Genomic DNA, 23,848 nt, shown 5'->3' on the forward strand with positions numbered 1-23,848 from the left:
GGCTTTTCTCTCTAGTTGCGGTGAGCAGGGGCTACTGTTTAGTTGTGGCGTGTGGACTTCTCATTGTGGTGCCTTCTCTTTGGAGCACAGGCTCTAGGGCGTGTGGGCTTCAGCTGTTGCAGCATATGCTGGTCAGTCGTTGCGCTTTGGGCTCTAGAGCACAGGCTCAATAGTTGTGGCTTGTAGGCTCAGTTGCTCCCCAGCTTGTGGAATCTTCCTGGATCAGGGATTGAATCTGTGTCTTCCTGCATTGGCAGGTGGATTCTTTACCACTGAGCCACCAGGGAAGCCCCTAGGACATTTTTTTTAATTTAAGAAAAAACGAAAAAAAAAAAAAAAAAATTTTTTTTTTTCTCTTCAAAGATAGACGATCAGAAGAAGGAAATGGATGGCTTTCTTAGTACATTGTGTAACAATCTACATGAACTAAAAGAAAATACAGTTTCTTCCTTGGCTGAATCACAGAAGCTGTGTGAAAACTTAACTGAAGACATGAAGAAAACAAAGAAAATCCAATCACAGGTATATAGGTAATTTGAGTGTAAAAAGAAAGCTTTATGATCTTTAGATCCCTGTTACAGACTGAATGCTATATAACTAAATTAGAAACCTGAAAATACTGTCAGCACTTTTGCTTATAACAGTAATTAATGTGAAATAAGAGTATTTCTCTTGATCAGTTAATATTTGATGATTTGCTACATTCAGAGCACAGTGAGACAAGACAGTCCTTTCTTCATATCAAGAAAAAAGATGAAGCTGCAGAAATACTCCATTGGGAGTACAATTAGAAGAAAATGATTATAACATTTAAAGTGAACTTGTATCTGCACTATAACCCAGGTGACTGTAGTGGTTCCAGCAGCAGCAGTAGCTGTAGTCGTGGCAGAAGGAAACAGAGCTTAGCAGGAGAGGAGAGCCAGGGAAGTGACAGGGAAAGCTATAGGTTGCGATAGATTTATGAACTCAGCCAAAACAGTGGTGGCAGAGCCTAGCTGCTTCAAAGAAGACACCTTTTAGACAATACTTATGTGTATGGGCAGAAAAACTTGAGAACTATATTTGTGACTAATTGTGTAACAATTTTAGTTTCTGTCCTATGGAAAGTGTAAAGCGTTCCAACAGAGGGTTTTAATGTAGATTTTATTTTTTTGCACCTATTCTGTTGATTGCTAAATGTAATAGTCTGATCATGACACTGAATAAATGTGTCTTTTTAAAAACAGTCTACTCTGAAGCCATTTTGGTAAACTACCCCAACTTTGTGAAGTCAGATTTCCTTCAGGGTGATGCTGGGTTCCGGATTTATTTACAGCCTGCTTGGGTGGAAAAGCCCTTGTCTTCAGAAAGCTTGGTGTAGTTGAACTAACAGTTACTGTGTTATGACCTGGCATTCACAGCTAAAAAGGTCACCCAAGCAAAGTCATGGAGTTTTTAGGTTACTAATATGATTGTTGGCACGTCCTGTGCAGTATATCTAACTTGAATTATGGTGCCATGTAAAGTTTGAGATGGGAATGAAGCTTGTGAATCATCCATCATCATGTGTAATCATTTAATAACCTCTTGAGAGAATTCTTTGGTGTACAGTGCTTAGGATACCATGCTTTTACTGTTGTGGCCCAGGTTCCCTGGCCAGGGAACTAAGATCCCGCGAGCTGCGCACTGCGACCAAAGAAACCAAACCAACCAAAACAAAACACCCCTCTTGGATGGAGTGAAAAAAAAAATTAAAGCAACTTTAAAATAAGATTGTTTCCCTAACTGATAAGCATAAAACTTTTCACACAAAAGGTTAATATTGAAATTAGTACAAGTAATAGTTAACATTTATTGAGCAACTCACTGTGTATTTATTCCTCCCACCAGTAGAGATACAGCTTCTATTACTAGCTCAGTTTTCTAATGAGGAAACTGAGTCCTTGGGAACATCTGACAGTATTTAGATCCCCTTATAGCTATGGTGGTGATTATACTGCCTGAAAGGAATCCATTTTTGGAGGAGCTTTTCTGTATGTTTCTAGAACATATTCTTGAAATTGCAGCAATTTCTTATACCTCTTCATAGAGTGTTTGTCTTAAACCTGTCTAGATCTTTTTAGGTATATATTCTGAGGAACATCTATGATGTGAGAAGTACTTTAGCATGACTGACTTGACTTCCCTGGCTTAAAAGAAGCAGGTTTACTAACTGAGCTGTTTCTTAGATATTCTAGAACTTGAGGCTAGCACTGACAAACCTATTTACATGTAAATAAATCTAATACCTGCATTTCCCTCTACTTTGAGATTAGCAGAAGTACTGACATTTTATTCAAAATCAATGTGTTAAATGTGTATTGTCAGCTGTGTGTTATTCAAAGATGTGTTTCAAGATGCCACATATGAGAAAATGATAAGCTCTTTTGACATGAAAATGATCCAACTAGGTTCTATAAAATGTTTCAGCTATATTAGTTGATAATATTTTTGGATTGCTTGATCCATTAAATTTTCAGCATTACTTTTTCTTCTAGTAGTGTTATCAGTAAGAAGCAACTATGTATATCTGTCAAAATGGTTCCTTTTTTGGTATATTTGGTTAGTTCTGAGGTACACTGATAGTAACATGTTACTTATAGTTAAAATAGCTTGCTAATTTAAAAGTTTGCTAATTATTTACTTTTTAAAAAAGTGCCTGTAGTATGATTATTCCTTTAACATCACTTCTACTACCTTCCTCTGTCAGAGGTGGAGTTAAAGATCTCTTATCAGGAATGTGCATCATTCCCACCTATGGGAAAATACTTTATATCAGCATGGAGTCAAAAGTTTAACCGTTATAATTTCAATCTTTTCCCTCCCCACACCTTTCTTACAGGAACTTTACCAGTTAATGAATCTTTGGGAGGAGAGATACTGTGATTTGGAGGAAAAGTGTAAAAACATCCAGAAACCACTTAGCAGTGTTCAAGAAAATACAGAGCAGTAAGCTGTTTTTAAATTTGCTTTAGCTTTTCTCTATCTGAAATTATTTCTGAATAAAAAGTTTAAATAGTACAAATACTATCAACCCATTTTCTCATATATTTTGTTCATTTTATCATCCTCATTTCCTCTCTCCCCCTTTCTCTGTAATATTATATATTATATTAAATAATTATATAATATTATATACTACGTTGAAGTGACGTGAAGTGAAAGTTGCTCAGTTGTGTCTGACTCTTTGTGACTACCAGGCTTCTCTGTCCATGGAATTCTCCAGGCCAGAATACTGGAGTGAGTAGTTGTTTCCTTCTCCAGGGGAACTTCCCAACCCAGGGATCGAACCTAGGTCTCCCACATTGCAGGTGGATTCTTTACTGTCTGAGCCACCAGGGGAGCCCATATAGTTAATATGTTGTATTATATAATATTGCCTGTAGATGAACAATCTTTTGAATGACAGTGGATACAGATATATATATTATATAATATATAATACTATATATATATAATTTTCTGAATAAGTTAGGGTCTTTGTAATCTCCACTTTCCCCCAAATACTTCAGTGTACACCCTAAAAACATAAGATACTGTCTTATATAATAATTATTTTATTAAAAAAATTTTAAAAGTTTTATTGTAATATAGTTGATTTACAATGTTATGTTAGTTTCAAGTGTACAGCAAAGTGAAGCAGTTAAACATATACATATATCCTATTTCTTTTTAGATTCTTTTCCCATGTAGGTTATTATAGAATATTAACTAGAATTCCCTGTGTATACAGTAGATTCTTATTAGTTATCTATTATAACAATTATTTTAAATTAGAAAGTTAGTATTGAGACTACTGTTATCTAATATACATACCTAATTCAAATTTTGCCAATTCTCTCACTAATGCTTTTTATAAGAAAAAAAAAAAGATTTTCCTTCTGGTCCAGGATTTAATTCAGAATCACACTTTGCATTTGTCATGTCTCTTTGAGTCTCCTTTAATCTAGAGCAGTTGCTTAGTCTTTGTCTTTCATGGCCTTTTCTTTTTCCATGAGCACGGAATATTTATTTAGTAGAGTGTCCTTCATTTGGGGTGGCCTTCATGGTTAGTTGGAGTTGTCAAGAATAACACAAAAGTAGTACGTTCTTAGTGCATCTCAGATTTCAAGAGGTTTAACTTTGATAATTTGGGTATAGTGTTGTCCTCTAGATTTCTCCCCTGTAAAGTTCCTTCGCAATTATTAAAGAACTTAAGGAGAGATACTTTGAAACTATATAAGTATCCTATTCTTAGAATCCATTGATATGTATGTCTGAAATAATTATGATAGTGGTTGTCAAGTGATCTTTTTCTAACCCAATCATTCCTTCTACATGTGTTAGCTGGCATTCTACTGAGAGGAAGAGCTTTCCCTTTCCCTTGCTATTTATTCTTATTCATTTATGTTATCATGTACTCATGGATTCTTTTATCCTCTGGGTTATAATCCACTATTTTTTTTTTATTTTGATGCTCAAATTATCTCAGGTTTTTGTTTTGTTGTCATTATCATTTTTTTTTTTTTTTTTGGCTGTGCAGCATGTCATGTCAGATCTCAGTTCCCTGAAGAGGGATCAAACCTGTGTCCCCTTCAGTAGAAGCATGGGGCCCTAACCACCGGGCAGCCAGGGAGCTCCCTGCCCCAGTTTTGACTAGTGAGAGCCTCTTCAGGTTGTCTTCTATGTCCTTTTGATATGATCTGTCCTTTTTGAGGGGTCGCCAAGAAGCAGACACAACTGAGCAACTAACAGACAGATACACAGCGTGGTGTTCCAGTAATCTTGTACTTTCTCAGCTCCAGCTCTAAAATCATAGTAATAGAAACCAAGATCTGGGCACTAGATGTTCTTACTGCTACTGGGGTGTCATTTCTTCTAGGGCTTCTCAGGTGGACATAGCTGGAAATATATGTGTGAATGTGTATATATATATGTGCACATAAGTATCTTTGCAGTCCATGTTTGTGCTGCTTTTTCAGACTGTGAGAAACTTGGCTTTCATCCACAATATATTTACATATTTGCTCAATTTTAGAATACACATTAAGTAATTTAACAATTTCTAACTCATATTCATGATGAAATATATATTTACTAATTAGAGCAGGGTTTGGCAAACTCTGGGCTGGATGCCTGCTACTGCAGATAATTTTATTGACATAACCATGTTTGTTTACTCCATCTGCCAGTTTGTTTATATGTTGCCTTTGGCTGTATTTAGCTGCTTTTGCGCTGCAAAGAGTATATCAAAGACTACCTGTAAGCCTAAAATATTTGCTATCTGGATTTTAAAGGAAAAGTTTGCTGATCCTGCATTAGTGTTCAGTGTTACTTTATAGTTCATTGCTTGCCAGTCTCATATCCTTATCATATAGCTCAATCAGACTTATGTTTTCTTTTAGAAGTTTTATAATTTTATGTAAGATTTAAATCCATGAGTTTTTAAAAAAAAATTGGCCATACCACATGGCTTGCAGTAACTTAGTTCCCTGACCAGGGATCAAATCTGAGTCCTTAGCAGTCAAAGTACGAAGTCCTAACCATTGGACTGTCAGGGAATTCCTCATGATCTGGTTTTAAATTTTTGTGTAAGCTGTGGGATTTGTCAAGATTTTTGCCTGTAGATATTATAAACTCACAAGGATAAGAATATTCTGATACTTACCCCTATTTTTGCCCATTAAATTGTTCCTTCCTGAAGTTTCAAGCTTTCTTCTGTTTGGAGAACTTCCTTTAGTCTTTGGGGTAGGTCTGCTGTCCACAAATGCTGTTTTGCTTTGTCTGACAATATCTTGATTTTCCTTTCATTTCTGAACAATATTTTCACTGGCTATAGAATTCAGGGTTGACAAGTTTTTTCTTTCAGCACCTGAAATATGTTGTTTCATTTCCTTTTGGTCTCCAAGAGATGAGAAATACACAGTTATTCAAATCTTGTTCATGTATAGGCAGTTTTCTCTGTAGCTGCTTTCAAGATATGTGTTCACTTATGTATTTCTTTGACTTAATTATCTTTGGGTTTGCTCAGCTTCTTGAAGGTGGCACTAGTGGTAAAGAACTGGTAAGAGATGTGGGTTTGATCCCTGGGTCAGGAACATCCCCTAGAAAGAGGGCATGGCAACCCACTTCAGTATTCTTGCCTGGAGAATCCCACTGACAGAGGAGCCTGGTGGGCTGTGGTCCGTGGGATCGCAAAAAGTCGGACATGACTGAAGCAACGTAGCAGCAGTTTCTTGAATCTGTAGACTTAGGTCTTTCACCAGACTTTGAAATTTTCATCCTTTTTTTTTTTTAAAACCAAGATTGATCGATTGATTTTTTTGGCCTTGGCACACAGCTTGTCGGATCTTTGTTCTCCAACCAGGGATTGAACCCCAGGCCATGGCAGCACCAAGTCCTAACCATTTGACAACCAGGGAACTCCCTCCATTGTGTCTTTGAACATTTTTCAGCACTGTATTTTTTCTCCTCTGATCTAGAACTTTGATGACACAAATGTTCAGTGTTTGTTTTTTTTTATTGTGGTCCCAGAGTTCTCTGAGACTATAGATAGTCTATTTTCTTTTGATAAGATTGAGTAAATTCTATAATCTGTCTTTATGCTCACTGACCCTTCTTTTGTCCTGTTTAATCTACTGTTGAACCCATTCAATGAGATGTTTTATTTCAATTACTGCTTTTTTTCAGTTTTATAATTTCCTTTTATTTCTTTTTAAAAATCTCTTCTATTTCTTTGTTAAGATTCTCTTTCTCTATTTTCTAGATGTATTTTAATTGCTCATTGAAAACATTTTTATGATGGTTGATTAAAATCCTTATGAAATTGTTCCAACATTTGAATTATCTCAGTGTTGGTACCTGTTGTCTTAACTCATTCAAGGTGTGATTTTCCAGAGCGGTTTTCAGTTGTTTCCTGAACATTTTGTTTATTATGTTAGGTGATTCAGAACCCTATTTAAATCTTTTTTAAGTGGGAATGTCTTGGCCCACCTTTTGGGGCTGTGATTCCAATAACACTTTAATTTTCAGAGCTCTAGTAGTTTTAGTATGGCATGCTTCATTCCTGTGCTACCCATATGAGAAAAATCTGTATTCTGCTTTTGATGAATAACGTGTTCTAAATATGTCATTTAGGACAATTGGTAGTGCTATTCAGGTCACCTATATCCTTACTGAGTTTCTGTTTACTTGTTCTACTAATAAAGGGGTATTGAAATTGACTTTAATTGTAGATTTGTCTATTTCTTTTCTCAGTTCTGTCAGGTTTTTGCCTCATATAAGTGATGCTCTGTTGTAGATGCATACACAGTAGGGTTGATATATCTTGGAGAATTGACCTTTTATCATTATGTATTAATAGAGTCCCTTTTTATCCTTGATAATTTTCGTTATTCTGAAGTCTGCTGTCTGAAATTAATTCAAAATGTTCTGGCTCAGATGGTAAAGAGTCTGCCTACAGTGCAGGAGACCTGGGTTCAATTCCTGGGTCAGGAAGATCCCCTGGAGAAGGAAATGGCTACCTACTCCAGTATTCTTGCCTGGAAAATCCCATGGACAGAGCAGCCTGGCAGGCTACAGGCTGTGGGGTTGCAAAGAGTCAGACAGGACTGAGCAACTTCACTTTCACTTTCTTTAAATACAAAAAATGTTAGTTTTCTATTGACTGCTATTTGCATAATATAGCTTTCTCCATCTCTTTACTTTTGAAGTTAGTCTTTATATTTAAAGTGGATTTCTTATAGACAGCATATAATTGGATCTTCTTGTTTTTTTTTTAATCAAATCTAATGATGTATGGCTTTTAGCTGTGTGATTAGACCATTCTCATTTAAATATTGGTATGGTTGGATTAAAACCTACCATTTTGTCATTTTCTATCTGTTGCATCATTTGTGCTTTGTTTTCATTTTTTCCTTTCCTAATTTAAGTCAAGCATCTTTATGTTTTCATTTTATCTCCCATTGACTTGTCATTTATGCTTTTAAAATTACTTTTTAAAACTGGTTTTCCTAAGATTAATAATATATATTTTAAAATAATTTTAATCCACCTCCAAATAGTTTGCTGTTTCATGTATAATGAAAGGACCTTAATAGTATATCCCAATTCCTCCTTCCTATCTCATACGCATTGTTTTCATATATTTTACTTATACATATACATATGCTATATTTACCCAGTACATTGTTCCTCTGCTTTATCTATTTTCTTTCTTAATATGGCTTCTAGAAATTTTTAAATTGTGTATATGACTCATATTTCTATTGAATGACGCAGCTCTAGAATTCTGGATGTCACCTCTCCTACTACTAACTCCTGTCATCAGTTTTTCAATTCTGTTGTTGGTCCTATTCATTATATCATGTTCCATTCTGAACTCTTCCTTCTAGATTCTGAATCTAGGAAGCATTTCCCTACTTTTTATTTCTAGTGGGTTGTGATTCCTTGAGGGGATGGATTTGTGTCAATAACCTGCAAGCTTACCACTTAATTTTCTTTTCCTTTTTCAATTATTTCCACTTTATATGTAGCTGAACTTTGGTTTTGGGCACATTTGCTTCCCCACTTAATTTGCTCACATGGTGTACCATCTAGTGGTAGTAGAGGGTAACCTTCATTCCCCAAAGTTTAACTCTGCTCCTATGAGATGACTTTGAATGCTATTGATATTATAGGGAACTTTAAGGACAGAAGGAAGCCACTGATGAATTTTAAATGTATATTTTGATATTAGTTTCATATCAGCATTATGTTTCATTGCACTATATGTGCTATATGTATAATTTGTCACACCTCAATATACTTGTCTTTTAATTATTAGAAAGTTTTATAACTGACTTTGTTCTATAATATTTATAGTTTTTTATTTATTTTGTGTCATAGACAAGGCAAAACTGCTTAAGAACAGAATGACTTAACTGATTGTGGACAGTTTAGGGACTATAAACTAGAGGCTACAGGCAATAGGAGATGTTCTTAAGTAACATAATTCAGTTGTTTAGTTGCTAAAATTGTGTCCAGCCTTTTTGCAACCCCTGGGACTGTAGCCTGCTAGGCTTCTCTGTCTGTGGGATTTTCCAGGTAAGAATACTGGAGTGGGTTGCCATTTCCTTCTCTAGGGGATCTTTCCAACCCAGGGATTGAACCCTCATCTCCTGCATTGCAGGTGGATTCCTTACCACTGAGCAACCTGGAAGGAGTAAAACACTTAGGCAGAGTTCATTTTAATAACCATATAGTTAATATTCTAAGAGGTGTGAAGTAAAGTGTCACATCTGGAAAAGGGCTGAAAAAGGTTTTATAAGAAAAGAGATATTTTAAAAAGTCATTTTGTCACAGATGTGATATCAGTCTGCTGTGAAAAGACAAGAACTTGAACTCTAGAATAAGACTACTTAGGTTTGAATATTCCATTTTTGAGCTGTGTGATCTTGGTCAAGTTATGTATCCTTTGAGTCTTAGTTTTCCATTTTAACAGTGTTATTCTCTTTTCCTGTAGGAAATCTAAAGATATAATTAGCAAAACAACTTCTCAGAGTGAAAAATTTTGTGCTGATTTTGATGATTTGTCAGAGGAACTCAGACATTTTAACCAAGAACATACAAAATTGGTTGAAGAGTCTAAGAAACACTGTGATAAACTCAGTAGCAACCTTGAAATAATTTCTAAAGAGACCGAACAGAGATGCGAGGCTCTGAACACAAGCACACTTTGTTTTTCTGAACAGTGGGCATCTTGGTTAAGTAAAAGGCAAGAGGAACTTCAGAATTTATTGAAGGTAATTACTTTGTAACTGGAATCTCCCTTGGGGAGAACAGTGATAATCAGAAAATTTTATATTCTTGGCTAAGAATTGACTTCAAAACACATGCTAAAGTATAATGAATAACTTAAAATTGTAAGGATAACAGTTGGTATGCTTATACATGATCTTGTTTCACATATACATTTCCTAGATCTCCAGATGATTTAACATTTGTCTGATCTGTCCTATATCTATCTTTGGTTTTTGATTTGTTAGTTACTTTGGTTTAGAGCACGCTGTCCTTTGGTATATAATACTTTTCACTTATAAATGATTTTTACTTTTGTTTGGGTACATTCAAACCTGTTATTGCTTTAAGTATTTAGGATATTGTTCTGGTTACTCAGAAGACATCTGATAGGTTTGTGGGTTTGCTTGAACTTAATATTTGCATGAACCCTTTGTGGCTTGGTTTTTCTTCTGTGCAATGAAAGGATTTTACTACTATTCTTAGAAATTAGGTAAAATAACTTAAGTGTTTTAATCTATATAACCTATTTTCACAAAAAGGAACCTAGTAGAAAAATAGGTAATTTCAGGTTTAGAGCAAGAAATATACCAGATGAGCCTATAGATCTTGTCATACCAGAAAGTAAAGATGCTGTTAAAGATTAATGGAATTGTCTCAAAAAGACTTAGGAGGCAACCTGAGACACTCCCTTATTTAGAGGTGGTACAATTTGAGCATCATGAGGAATAAGTGCTATAACAGATTCAGTTCAGTTCAGTTCAGTCGCTCAGTCGTGTCCGACTCTTTGCGACCCCATGAATCAGCACGCCAGGCCTCTCTGTACATCACCAACTCCCGGAGTTTACTCAAACTCATGATTAAGATATATCAAATATGTTAAAATTGATAAATTCATAGAAATTTCATTAGTCTCCTTTGGTTCATGCTAGGGAAGCAGTAAATTATTCTAAGAAGTAGTAAATGAAGGGAAACATTTGAAAGGTCATCTGTCTTTACTGAAAGAACTCTGTCTTGGTTTAGCAGGGTAATGGATGACGAAAAATGTTTCAAAGAAGTATTCCAGCTAGTAAAATGCAGAAGAAATGATAGAATTAGGATATCACCATCTTGCAAAACCCCTAGTGAAATAATCCTTGTGGACATTAGTGACTGCGTATACCATTAGAGCAAAAGCTGATGAGAGATCTTTATAACTAAGAAGGTGACCATACTCAAACACACTGGTTGACTTTTTTTCCGTGCAGCTTGTGAGATTTTAGTTTTCCAAACGGACTGAACCTCGGCCCTTGGCAGTGAAAGCACAGCATCCTAACCACTGGGTCACCAGGGAATTCCCCACACCGATTAATCTTAATGTGAGAGACACAACCAGGCATTATGTACTTTCAGTACCACCTATGAAATAATCTTGAACCTGGTCTAGATCAAGCCTTTAGATCTAACTAATTTGTAGAAAATACAGAGGACAAATGAACATGTGAAAATAACAGAGGTGCAATTGAACATATCTAATAATTGAGATATTCAGTAGAGCACAAATACCTGGTTTCTTCAATGAAATTTTCTTTCAAAGCAGAAAGTATGGATAACCTATATTAAAAGAGTTCAGACCTAGAGGGCCTTAAGCCCTGGTTTACCTAGCATAGTCCTTGTTTATATTTGTTGCACTGGGGTAATTATTGTTAATGGCCCTTTTTACTCTTAGAATATCTCAGTTTTGATGAGAAATTATATAGTCATTTACTTAAGACATCAACCAAATCTAATGATGAATTCTGATTCAAACAAATCTGAAAAACATGAGAAAACTCATGAAATTTAAACACTGACTAGACATTTGATGTAAAGAAAGGAATGCTAAATTTTTTAGATGTGAGTTCAGTTCAGTTCAGTTGCTCAGTCGTGTCTGACTCTCTGCGACCCCATAGACAGCAGCAGGCTAGGCCTCCCTGTCCATCACCAACTCCCAGAGTTTACCGAAACTCATGTCCCTTGAGTCGGTGATGCCATTTAGATGTGAGAGTGATCTTAAAAAGTTGTTAACTCTTGGAGAAGTACGCGATGTAAAAGGATAAAATGATACAGAAATTGCTTCAGAACTGTCTTGGTGGAGAGCAGGAGTAACTGGCTAGTCTTAATTGATCTATATCCCATGTAGTAATAAACGGTGGGGTTGGGTAGTGAATATAAAGGGGTTATTAGTATTACTATTTATACTTTTACGTGTGTTTCTAAAACCTTTGTTATGGAAAATTTCAAGGTAAGAAGTTAAAATGTTGCATAAAGGACGGGCAACTTTGATCTTAGTAATGAAATCTCATTGCATCATTTACAGGTTGTAAACCAAGGCTGTGAGACTTCAAGTTTAGAGCTTACTGAACAATTAAGTGGGCATAAAGCAGCTAATGAGAACCAGCAAAACTTTTTTCTCAGTCAGATAACTATTGATGAAGAAGAATTAATGACACGAAGTCAAGAACTTAATAAAACCGTAAAAATAGGTTTGACTAAGCTTAACTGCTTTCTACAACAGGAACTGAAACTGGACATCCCAACAGGTACTTTTAAAGGGAAATTGATTTAAAAAATTTTTGAAGTTGAATTCAACTGTATACAGTGCTAGTTGTTCCTAGAAACTAGGTCTTGCCATTCCCTGACACAGATTTACCATCTCACTCTGATTAACTCAAATATGGAAAAACTGGAATCATAAAGTAGGTTTAATCAAGCATTAGATGATATACATGGCATATACTCCCAGAAACTTGGGCAATCATAATTCAGTAAAAGTTTACAAACATTCAGGTAACTGGCTTTATTAAGAGAGCACATTTTAGAAATGTGCTAAAGAGAGCACAAAAAGAAAGCCTACCAAAAAAAAAAAAAAGCCTACCATCTATCTAGCACTGTTTATAAAAGGACATTTTAATACCAAAAATGTAGGAATGTAATTAAATAAATCTAGTTTAATGCAAGGTTTACCACATTGTACATTTTTTATGTGTACCTCTCCTTTTGTCAGGGACCATTTAGATTGGCATTCAGGAATTACCATTTTGGGAGGTCAGAGCAGTATAAGCTATAATGTATTCAGGGAGGCCTTCATGAAAGAAGGTGTAACAAACTATTTAACACAGGAAGAGTAATTGAGTTATTCATTAGGTTGCGGTAGTGGTGACACTCTGTAAATTTACTAAAAATCATTGAGTGTATTTTGTGGTATGTAAATTATACTTTAAAGTTGTTTTTGTTTTTTTTAAGCAGTTATAAAAGGAGATGGCACTAAAGGATGCTAGTTAATTTTTTTCCCCCAAGACTCTTGATATTTATTATCCATTTTTCAATGAAATTAGGAATATAAATGTTAAGTGAAAAGGCCAGTGCCTGTGTAAATTATGAGAACAGGAATTATTATAAAGAAATGTAGCTGGTTAATATTTACTTTCCACCAAATTTACAGTAAAATGATTATTCCTATCTAACTGATCATGCTGAGAAAATTGTGTCTTATTCCAATAATGTTGCCATTTTTTTCAGAAGACTGAATCCTTTTAGAGCCTACAATACATCTTCTGTAGGTGGAAAAATTCATGTTTTGGCATAGGTTGGATCTTGCAGTTGGTTGAGTTGTCAATTTAGGAAATATTTTAAGCAACATATGCCTGACAGATAACAGAATTGATTCACATATGTGCCAGTAGTTATATTTTTGGAAGACAAAGACTTACTGGGAAGTATAAGTTTTAGCATTAAAAAAATTTCTGGGAGAGAAGTTCAAGGGGGACATATGTATAACTGTGACTGATTCATGTTAATGTTGGCAGAAACCAGTACAATATTATAAAACAATTATTGTTCAATTAAAAAAAACGTACTCATAAGCCATGTTTCAATTTTTACCACTTATATCCACTAAAGGTACGACCCCACAGAGGAAAAATTATGTATACCCATCAACACTGGTGAGAACCCAGCCACGAGAACAACTCCTTGATGAGTTGAAAATGAAACAGCCTGAGCTGTTAACAACGCTAAACTGTTCAGAAAACAATGAAGAGACTAGTCAGGTAAAATTTATTTTAGGCATCATAATTTTAGAATTCTCCCGTAAACTTTTTTTTTTTTAATTTACTTTTATTTATTTATTGTATTCTTATTTTGGCTGTGCTAAGTCTTCGTTGCCGCATGAGGGCTGTCTCTAGTTGTGACAATCGGGGGCTGCTCTCTAGTTGCGACGGCTTCTCTTGTCGCAGAGCCAGGCCCTAGGTGTATGGTCTTCAAGAGTTGGGGCACGTGGGCTTAGTTGCTCCTTGGCACGTAGGTTCTTCCTGAACCAGGGATCCACCCGATGTCCCTGCATTGCAAGACGGACTCCTAGCCACTGGACCACCAGGGAAGCCCTAGACAGTGTTTATGTTGTGTTTATTATGTGCTCCACATTGTTCTGAGCATTTTACATATGTATATATATTTACTTAGTTAATTCTCTCAGCAACTCCGTAAGGTGGATGCTAGTACTATCCCCATTTTAACAGGTGAGGGAACTAAGAATTACCTTGTCCCAAATCACAAGGATGGAGCTGGAAGTAGAACATAGAGAATCTCCACAATCTGTGCATTTAACTACAGTAATTATAGAAAAGTTGGGGAATTGGAAAGTAAAGAAGAAAGTAAAAAGTAAACTATAATCTCTTTATTCTGAGATTATCACATTTAACACTTTATTATAGGTACTTCTCTATGTGAAAACATAACAGGAATTATTTTTATTATTTTGTAGACTTTCTGCTAATTTTGTTGAGGTTTAACTTTTAAGTAATGGACATTGTGTTATTTTTCAAAGAAGAAAACTGCCTTGTGTGAAGATTTTTTTTTAACCCTCCCCCCACCATGTGAAGATTTTTAAGCCCTGGGAATTTATCAATTCATCTAGCTGCTTCTTTTAGGACTTGGATGAAGAAAATGCAGTCCCGGTGCTCACTGTTGAAGAACCTCTAACTCAGGAACCATCTGTAGATACTAGTTTGGATTGTTCATCGAGTGGTGGGGTTCCATTTTTCCAGGTACCTGATTGTATCTTGTTAGATAACCCTTCCACATCTAACATAAATCTGTCATTTGCTATCCAGTATAAAGGCATTGCTCTTGATGGATGGAACAGGAAAAGTATTTTAGTCATTCCTTTGGGATGGCTTGTTAACTTTTCTGGTTTAAAGAATTTACACAAGTATAATTGATTAGGGATTTTTTGGTAGGATAAATAAACTCAAAGTTTGACTTACTCCCATCCTTGGCTGGTAATCTTCTGTTGTTATCCTTACCCCTTTTCTACTTCCTCCATACTAAGAATGAGACTAAAAGCAGTCATTTCTCTCTTCCCTCCACCTTTGACGTGGATGTCCTGGAGCCTATCTCTGCCCACAGTCAGACTTTGAAGGCTAAGACATTTAAATTGAGATTGAATGCCTCTCCGGTTTAAAGACTGAGTCTCCTGCCTGAGGCTTTTCTCCTATTAACTATTCCCCTAGGTAGCCTGCACTTCTCACCTGCCATGATATTGAGCATTTACAGCCTGTTCCCTTTCCTTCCCCCTTTTCACCACTTTTGGGAGTGTAACACTAAACTGTCTAATCTTTCCCTCTCATTTAAAGGCATAAGCCTAGATAGAGTCTGTGAAGTAAGAATTTCCTTACATAGGATGTTAATGTCTACATTTTATATCATAGTTGAAGTGCTGCTTCTGATGTATCTATGCTTTCACCATGATCTAAAGAGTCTCCATTCCTATTAAACTATTAAATTAAGCTATTAGGTTCCTATTAACCTATTAATCTGAGCTTCTCTAGCTCAGATTTTATTAAATTCCTCTCTCCCTGCATCAAGGCAATTTTATCCCCCAAATCTTCCTACCTTTTGCTTTATTCTTTACTCTTAAAAAATGCTAGATATATTTCTATTTTTCAACCCTCTCTTCCATCTTATAAAATTAAGGAAAGGGAAAGATAAGAGAACTTTAGTGACTGCTTAATCCCTATTTGAAAATTCTCTCATTATTACAGCATATGATGTTCTGAAGGCCAGGCTTATTGGTTCAGTTATGGCAAGGAAGTTCCTACAGTACCAGAAAAGACTTGGGATTGGATTTGAGACCTTTAGCTAAAGTCCAGAAATTATTTTTTTCTCTGATATCTATCTGATTTGGGGAAGTTTTCTAGGTTAGAAACTCTAAAGTTGCTTTACAATTTGTCTAAAAATTGCTGAGTGGGTCTATAAGGAAAGTCATCAGTTACTAAAGCTCTCTAAGGGCAAGTACAAGGATTCCAATGAAGTATTCCCAAATGAGAAACATGAAATAAGTTTTTTAAAAGATAAAATATAGGTTAAATAAAAAGTATCTTGAGATAGCCTATAGATCTATGCTTAAAATAGAATTACCTCTTTTTTTTTTGAGGGGGGGGCTGCATCTTACAGCCCATGGGATCTTAGTTCCCTGACCAGGGATTGAACCCTGGCCCTGGCAGTGAAACCACAGAGTCCTAACCCCTGGACTGCCAGGGAAGTCCCAGAATTGCCATTTTTGTACAGTAGCCCATCTTTGTTTCCCTAGAGCATGACTTCTAGCAGCAGCACTATTGACATTTTGAGCTGGCGAATTCTTTGTTGTGGTGACCTGTCCTGTGTATTATATGGTATTCATGAGCAGCTTCCCCGGCTTCTGTCCACTGGAACCAGCAGTACCCCTCTAGCTTTAACAACCAAAAACATCTTCAGAGAGAAGCAAACGTCCCGAGAGGCAAAAGTCTCCCTATTGATAACCATGGCCCTACAGTAAAATCTGTAATTATTTTTTTGGAAAACCATACAGAAAATTAGATTCCTTTCTCAAACATACCCCCCACTTGGTGATAAAATAAGAAGGCATTCATTTCTACTTTCCAGGCAAAGTGTTGGCTCAAATTTGTGCTGAGTATTTCTAAAGTTTTCCACACCTAATTTCTTCCCTGTAAACAAGAGAATTTTGAAAATGGAATATGATTAATATGTGTCACATGTTACTTTATATTGACTTAATTTTCTCCCTTAAATCCACAGCATAAAAAATCACATGGAAAAGACAAAGAAAACAGAGGCACTAATCCATTGGAGAAGTCTAAAGTAGAAGAAATCATAGAGCAATCTGTTACGAAGAGCAGATTACCTCTACGAGCCCAGAACAATTTTTAGTTAACTTGAGGATTGGTAATTTTATTTTTTAAAGAAATGAAAAATAAAACCTGTAACCCCAGAACTTGAGCCTTGTGCGTAGATTAAAAACGAGTAGAAAATATCAAGGCAGTACTGTAAATGTAGTTGAATTTACTATCTATTTTTCTGTCATTGCTGTAGTTCCCTCTATGTTAAGTTGGATTTCATTTGGGATTTGCATGGAGTAAATATGTGTTTCTAGCTTTTGATATAAAATAGCGCTTTCAGAACAAATGAAAAATGTTTTCTTGTGTATTACTAAATAGCAGATAGATAGATGCTGCAGTGTTCTTTTAGGCTTGAACTTATATAGGTAAATATCACCAGGACTTGGTCTTAGGAAGGCCATATCCTTTCTTTTCTTGCTATGATTGAATTATGTTTATCTTTCCTTGCCTCCTTCCCTAGACTTTTTCATTCTGCCTGCTCAGCTCACTTTCTCCCTTTTTGTCACCAAGCCATTTGTAGAGCTAGAAAATGGTATCTATCCATTATTATTATGAGATAGCCAGAGTTTTATCTAGAAATCTTTGACACTTTTCTGTGGTTATCTCTAAAATCACTGTCAACAGTAAACATAACCCTGGAAATATCCTGTTTGTTTCCCCCAGAAGTGAAAAAGCATTTCATTCCTTTATGAGGCCTAAAATATTAGCTCCTACAGAGTTCACAAAAAGCCATCCTCTCCAGAATATACATTGCTATTATGGGAGAAAAACCCTGAGTTCTGATTAATGGCTGTGTGACCCCATTTTGAGGCCTTTATCTTGTGTAAAAGGTCACACTGATTTAAGGGCTTTTTGAAGCTATTGATTATGAGTGTAATTTATATTCTTTTGTTTACTTGGTAAAACTTTTTGTTGTTCTTTGTATATAATAAAATATGTATGTATATATTTTTCTTTACTGAAATCTTAATCCTTAATTGAAGGTCCCTGATATTCTTTTGATCTAGCAGCCAAATTTCTGGAAGTTGGGATGTTTCAGCATGAAGAACCAGAGCACTTAGAAAATATATGCAAAGAGTAAATTTTGTGCCACATCAAGTTAAGTGTAGAAATTCAGAGTTTGATTTTGATAACTAAAACCAAGCTCTGTTGGAGAATTAGAAAACGTGCTACTTCAAGCAACTCAATTTGCCTTGCAGAGTATTAATTATCTTAATAAAAATGATCATATAATTTCTCTGCGAAATCAGATGTCAATACAAGCTATGAATAATATCTAATAAAAATAAGCTACCCTGGGTAAATCCATGATGAATAAATTTAATCTCTACATTAACTTGCTTGTCTCATTATTTCTTATTTTGCAGTGGGTATGTTTACAGAGTTAAGCAAGTTGTATTAAAATTCCTAAAATAAACTTCTGCACAGGTACCAGCAAGGAAAAAAGGCCTTGATAAACATCCCAGCTTTCAGTTGCACTCCACGGGGCTACACCTTAGTGTGAGATGAATGAGAAACAGATTGGCCCTCACAGGGCCTGAAGTCCAGCTTTAAGCCATCTCATTCCCAAACTGTTTGAAGGTTATCTAGGAATGCTAATACAGCTGGTTGAACAGCCTACAGAAGCCAAAATAAATCAGGAGAATTTTAACATCTAGAGCCTTAAGTTAACTTGGTACTTTTTAATATAGTGTGAAGCACTCAAAAAGTAACCTTCAGCAAAAATAGAGTAGCTTCAAGGACCCATCATTCCTCCTCAGAGATGAAAACATTCAGAAATAATTTTGTCATAACTTGGAAAAACAGAAGTTTATAGAACCAAGCAAATGTTGCATCAGGAACAAAGTAATCTAAAAATTAGAAAAGCCTTTTGGTGTTTTACTTGCCCTTGCTCCATCCCCCTTCCCAGCTCTGTGGTAGTCCTGAAGAGAGGCAGAAGCCTGTGGGTCTCAGAGTGGGACCTTGTTCCCTGGTCCTGAAGAAGCTGAGGCAGTTTTAATCTCAAAAATTTGTTGAAACCTGTTTAGGCCAACATGAAGGACTGAAGCAAGGCACTTTCCTTTGTTTCAGCTAACTCTGAACTCAGGTTGAAAAATGGTAGGCATTTCTCAAAAATATTGTAAGCAAAAACCTGCTGCCACGTTTGGCAAAAGATTACAGTTGAGGTAAATAAAGGTGTGCCCAGAGCCTCAGAGGAAATAATGGGGGAGAATTTCCTAGGGAAATCAGGCTATTCAAAAACAACAGTGTATACTAGGGAACTGAGAAAGCCATCTATGTTTAGGGCAAGTTGCATGTTTAGAGAAGACCTAAGTGTTCACTGGTGGCTGAACTCTGGGCTCAGCACAAGTAGGAAGTGAAGGCTAAGCAGATTTAAAAATGATCTAGCTAAGCACTGAAGGAGTGCTCCAATATAGCCACTCTACAAAGACTGGGAAGAGGTTTTTCCCCTTTTGTTTTAATTCTTGTCTTACATATATTTTTGCCACCGGCATTCAAGGAAATCTGTCAATACTAGCTGAATACAAGCAAAAAAGTCTTCAAAGAAAAGTCAAGTGAGACGTTACAAAAACAGTTGAGAAAAGTCACTAAACTGCTACAGCCCACAGCAAGGAACAAAAACAAACCACGAGGCATGAAGAATCTGATGGCCAAAGTTACCATAATAGTCAAATGTTTTCAACAAAAAACTGGGTATTTTGCAAAGTATGACTCATTCGCAGAAGAAATTAACAAACTTGCTGAGGGAGCATAAACTTTGGAATTTCAGTCAACTGTCTCAATTATGCTCACGGAGCTAATGGAATCCAGTAAGTTGTCTCAACAAATAGAGAATATCAGTGAAGAAATTGTAAAAAGGAACCACACAAATCTGGAGCTGAAAAGTAACTGAAGTGAAAAAAAAATCACTAGAGGCTTCCAATAGTATATATGAACAGGCAATTGAAAGCCAGTGAACTTGAAGCTAAGTCAATTGAAATTGTCCAGTTGGAGAATCAGGAGGGAAAAAGAATGAAGGACAAACAGAATTTAAGAGACCTGTAGAGCACAATGAAATAACATTTGCAAAAATAAAGTACCAGAAGGATAGAGAAAGGAGCAGAAAGAATACTTGAAGAAATAATGGCTGAAAACTTCTCAGATTTGCTAAAACATTCAAAGCTGCATATCCAAGATGCTCAACAAGTCCAAACAGTATAAACTCAAGAGATCCACAAGACATATTATAACTGAATTGTTAAAACTGAAGACAGAATCTTGAAAGCAGCAAGAGTGTAGTCTTCAGGAAAATGCAAATTAAAACCACAGTTAAATATCACTTCACATCCACAAGAATAGCCATAGTAAAAACAAAATAACAAAAACAAAAACAACAAAATAACTTCCCTGTTGGTCCAGTGGCTAAGACTCTGCACTTTCACCGCAGGGGGCCCCAGGTTTGACCCCTGGTTGGGGAACCCAAGATCCTGCCTGATACACAGTGCGGCCCAAAATAAAAAATAACAAGTGCTGGTGAAGATAGTCAGTGGAAACCCTCATATACTGCTTGTGGGAATGAAAAATGTCAGCCACTGATTAAAGAGCTTGGTGGTTCCTAAACTAAATGTAGAATTACCATTTGACCCAGCAAATCTACTCTTAGATAGCTATCCAAGAGAAAAGAAAAAATTTATCCACACACATCTGTACACAGATGTTCATGTTAGCACTATAAATGCTATAAATGATACAAGTGTCCATCAACATAAAATGGATAAAATACATATAATGGATTATTACTTAGCCATAAAAATAATGAAGTGCTGATACCTGCTACTGTGTGGATAAACCTTGAAAAAAACTGCTAAGTGAAAGAAGTCAGATGCAAAAATTCATATATTGTGTGTTTACATTTGTATGAAATATCCAGGATAGGTAAATTCATAGAAACATTGGTACTTGCCAAGGTTAAGTTGAGAGAAAGGCAGTGATTGCTTAACGAACGTGGACTTTTGCGATGTTGGAAATGTGTTGGAACCAAGTAGATGTGGTGGTTGTACAACACTGTGAATATACTAAATGCCATGGAATTATTTTTTTAATTAAAAATTTTGAGGTATAGTTGGCACATAGTTTAATTATACAACAATTTGATATTTGTATACATTGTAAAATCACCACAATAATTCTCACAATTATTCATTTTATGTGATTTTGACCTAAAAATAAAAGCCATTCGAAATATAAAGTGAGTCCTATCATCTATTAAAGAAGTACTTGAATCATAAAGGAATTAATATTGTAGGTAGAACTGATGAGCAGATAGTAAAATGTTCTTAAAGAAACATGACAATTTAAACATATGCTGTATACATTGTGTGCCCATAAAACACAGCTCTTTACGCTCCTTTAAAAATAATCTGGGCTTCCCTGGTGGCTCAAACGGTAAAAAATCTGCCTGCAATGCAGGAGACCCAGGTTTGATCCCTGAGTTGGGAAGATCCCCTGGAGAAGGGAATGGCATCCCACTCCAGTGTTCTCACTTGGAGAATTCCATGGACAGAGGAGCCTGGCGGGCTACAGTCCACGGGGTTACAAGGAGTTGGACACAACTGAAAGAGTTGGCCGTGACTGAGCGACTAACACTTTCATTTTCAAACAATAATCCAGTATACAAAGAGTGAAAGTGAAAGTCATTCAGTCGTGTCCGACTCTGCGAGTCTATACAGTTCATAGAATTCTCCAGGCCAGAATACCCAGGTATCAAACTCAGGTCTCCCGCATTGCGGATGGATTCTTTACCAGCTGAGCGGTAAGGAAAGCCCAAGAATACTGGAGTGGGTAGCCATCCCTTCTCCAGAGGATCCTTCTGACCCAGGAATTGAACCGAGGTCTCTTGCATTGCAGGCAGATTCTTTATCAACTGAGCTATCAGGGAAGCCCAATATACAAAGAGACCGAACATCAACAGTAAAGACAACAGAAACAAATTACAGAAATTAAAGCTAATGGAGTTGCCAAACAAGATAATTAAAAAATTAAACATTTAAAGAATTTATAGACACAATGAAATATTTTGGATGAAAATTGGAAATTATTTTACAAAGAATCAATAGAAATTCTGGAACTGAAAAAATATAATAAATTATGAACACAGGGAATGGGTTTAGTTGCTGAACAGACCTCATTAAGAGAGTTTTTAAAAGTAGATGATAGGGACTTCCCTGGTGGTCCAGTGGCTGGGACTCGATGCTCCCAGTTGCAGGTGGTCTGGGTTTGACCCCTGGTCAGGGAATTAGATCCAGTATGCTGCAGCTAAGACCCAGTGCAGCCAAATAAATACATACTTTAAAAAAAGTGGATGATAGGTTGGAAGAAAATGATTACACTGAAGCATAGCAAGATGTAAGGATAAGAAATATGAAAGAAACAGGACATGGTGAAGAGATTAAACATGTATATAATTAGTGCCTCACAAGGAAGAAGAGAGAACGGGACTGAAGCTTTATAATCCTGAGCAGGACAAATGCAAAATCATACCTAGGTATACCACAGGCAAACTGCTAAAAGGATAAATGAAATAAGGAAGTAAAAACAATAGAGATAATTAAACTGCTGAAACAAAATAACTGATTGCCACCACAATGAAAATATTTTTTAGGAATGATGGTGCATTAAAGGCATTTTATGTGTCTAAGAAATGAAAATTGATTTTTGTCATCACCAATCTGGCACTAAAGGAAACACTAAAGGGTGTTCTTTAGGCAAAAAGAAAATGATATCAAATGGCCTCTCAGAGATGTAGGAAAGAATAAAGAACAATAAAAAATATAAATGCATCAGAAAGGTAAATTATCACTGTAAAACAATAGCAGTATTTTATGAGTCTAAAATATATATGGAATTAAAACCCTCAAGAATAACACATAAGATGGAAGAAAGTTAGGAGGAGTTAAAACAGTCAAAGATTCTTTGATTATCGGGGAGGTAGTAAAGATTCTAATTTTAGACTTTATAAGTAAAGTCTAAGTAAAATAGTAAATATTAAATTTGAACATATTATATCATTGGATAAATTTTTTTTGTAAATATCAGTAGGGCCAAGTTGATTGATAGGGTTGTAGGTCTTCCATAACATTACTAATCTTCTGTGTAGTTGTTCTGTTAATTAAAACGTTAAAGTCTCAGAAATTCTCTGGTGGTCCAGTGGTTAAGATTCTGTTTTCACTGCCAAGGGCCCAGATTTGATACCTGGTCACGGAACTAAGATTCCACAAGCACTTAATGCAGCGCCCCCGCACCCCGACCCCCGCAAAAAAAAAAAAAAAAAAGTTGAACTCTCTAACTGTAAATTTTAAAATTTCTCCTTTCAGTTCTTTCTTTCTACTTCTGGCACTTGTGCTACGAAAGTGAAAGTCGCTCAGTTGTGTCCGACTCTTTGCGACCCCATGGACTATACAGTCCATGAAATTCTCCAGGCCAGAATACTGGAGTGAGTAGCCTTTCCCTTCTCCAGGGGATATTCCCAACCCAGGGATCAAATCCAGGTCTCCCACATTGCAGGTGGATTCTTTACCAGCTGAGCCACTTGTGTTGTGAAGTACACATGTATTTAGAATTGTTATACTTCTTGATGAATCAACACCTTTATCAGAATGTCCCTTTTTATTCTTGGTGACATTCCTTAAAGTGAAAGAGTTAGTCCCTTCAGTCATGTCTGACTCTTTGCCACCCTACGGGCTGTAGCCCATGGCTCCTCTGCCCATGGGATTCTCCAGGCAAGAATATTGGAGTGGGTTACCATGCCTTCCTCCAGGGACTCTTCCCAACCCAGGGACCAAACCCACGTCTGTTATGCCTCCTGCTTCGCCACCTGGAAAGCCCAGTGGGTGGGGTGG

At 36.1% G+C, this 23,848-nt stretch overlaps 1 protein-coding gene across 1 annotated transcript in view; it reads left to right on the top strand.

Moving 5' to 3' along the window:
- The window catches only part of KIF11 (kinesin family member 11), a 40,970-nt gene extending 22,670 nt beyond the window's left edge, over positions 1-18,300 (top strand). Inside the window, exons 16-22 of the mRNA XM_043926309.1 lie at positions 364-522; positions 2,861-2,967; positions 9,500-9,779; positions 12,113-12,335; positions 13,696-13,844; positions 14,724-14,840; positions 16,870-18,300. Coding sequence (XP_043782244.1) covers positions 364-522; positions 2,861-2,967; positions 9,500-9,779; positions 12,113-12,335; positions 13,696-13,844; positions 14,724-14,840; positions 16,870-17,001 — 1,167 coding nt within the window. The 3' untranslated portion in view covers positions 17,002-18,300. The remainder of the gene's footprint in view (positions 1-363; positions 523-2,860; positions 2,968-9,499; positions 9,780-12,112; positions 12,336-13,695; positions 13,845-14,723; positions 14,841-16,869) is intronic.
- Positions 18,301-23,848: the final 5,548 nt, after the last annotated feature.

Source organism: Cervus elaphus, chromosome 15 (assembly GCF_910594005.1).
Source record: "Cervus elaphus chromosome 15, mCerEla1.1, whole genome shotgun sequence".
Taxonomy (NCBI): domain Eukaryota; kingdom Metazoa; phylum Chordata; class Mammalia; order Artiodactyla; family Cervidae; genus Cervus; species Cervus elaphus.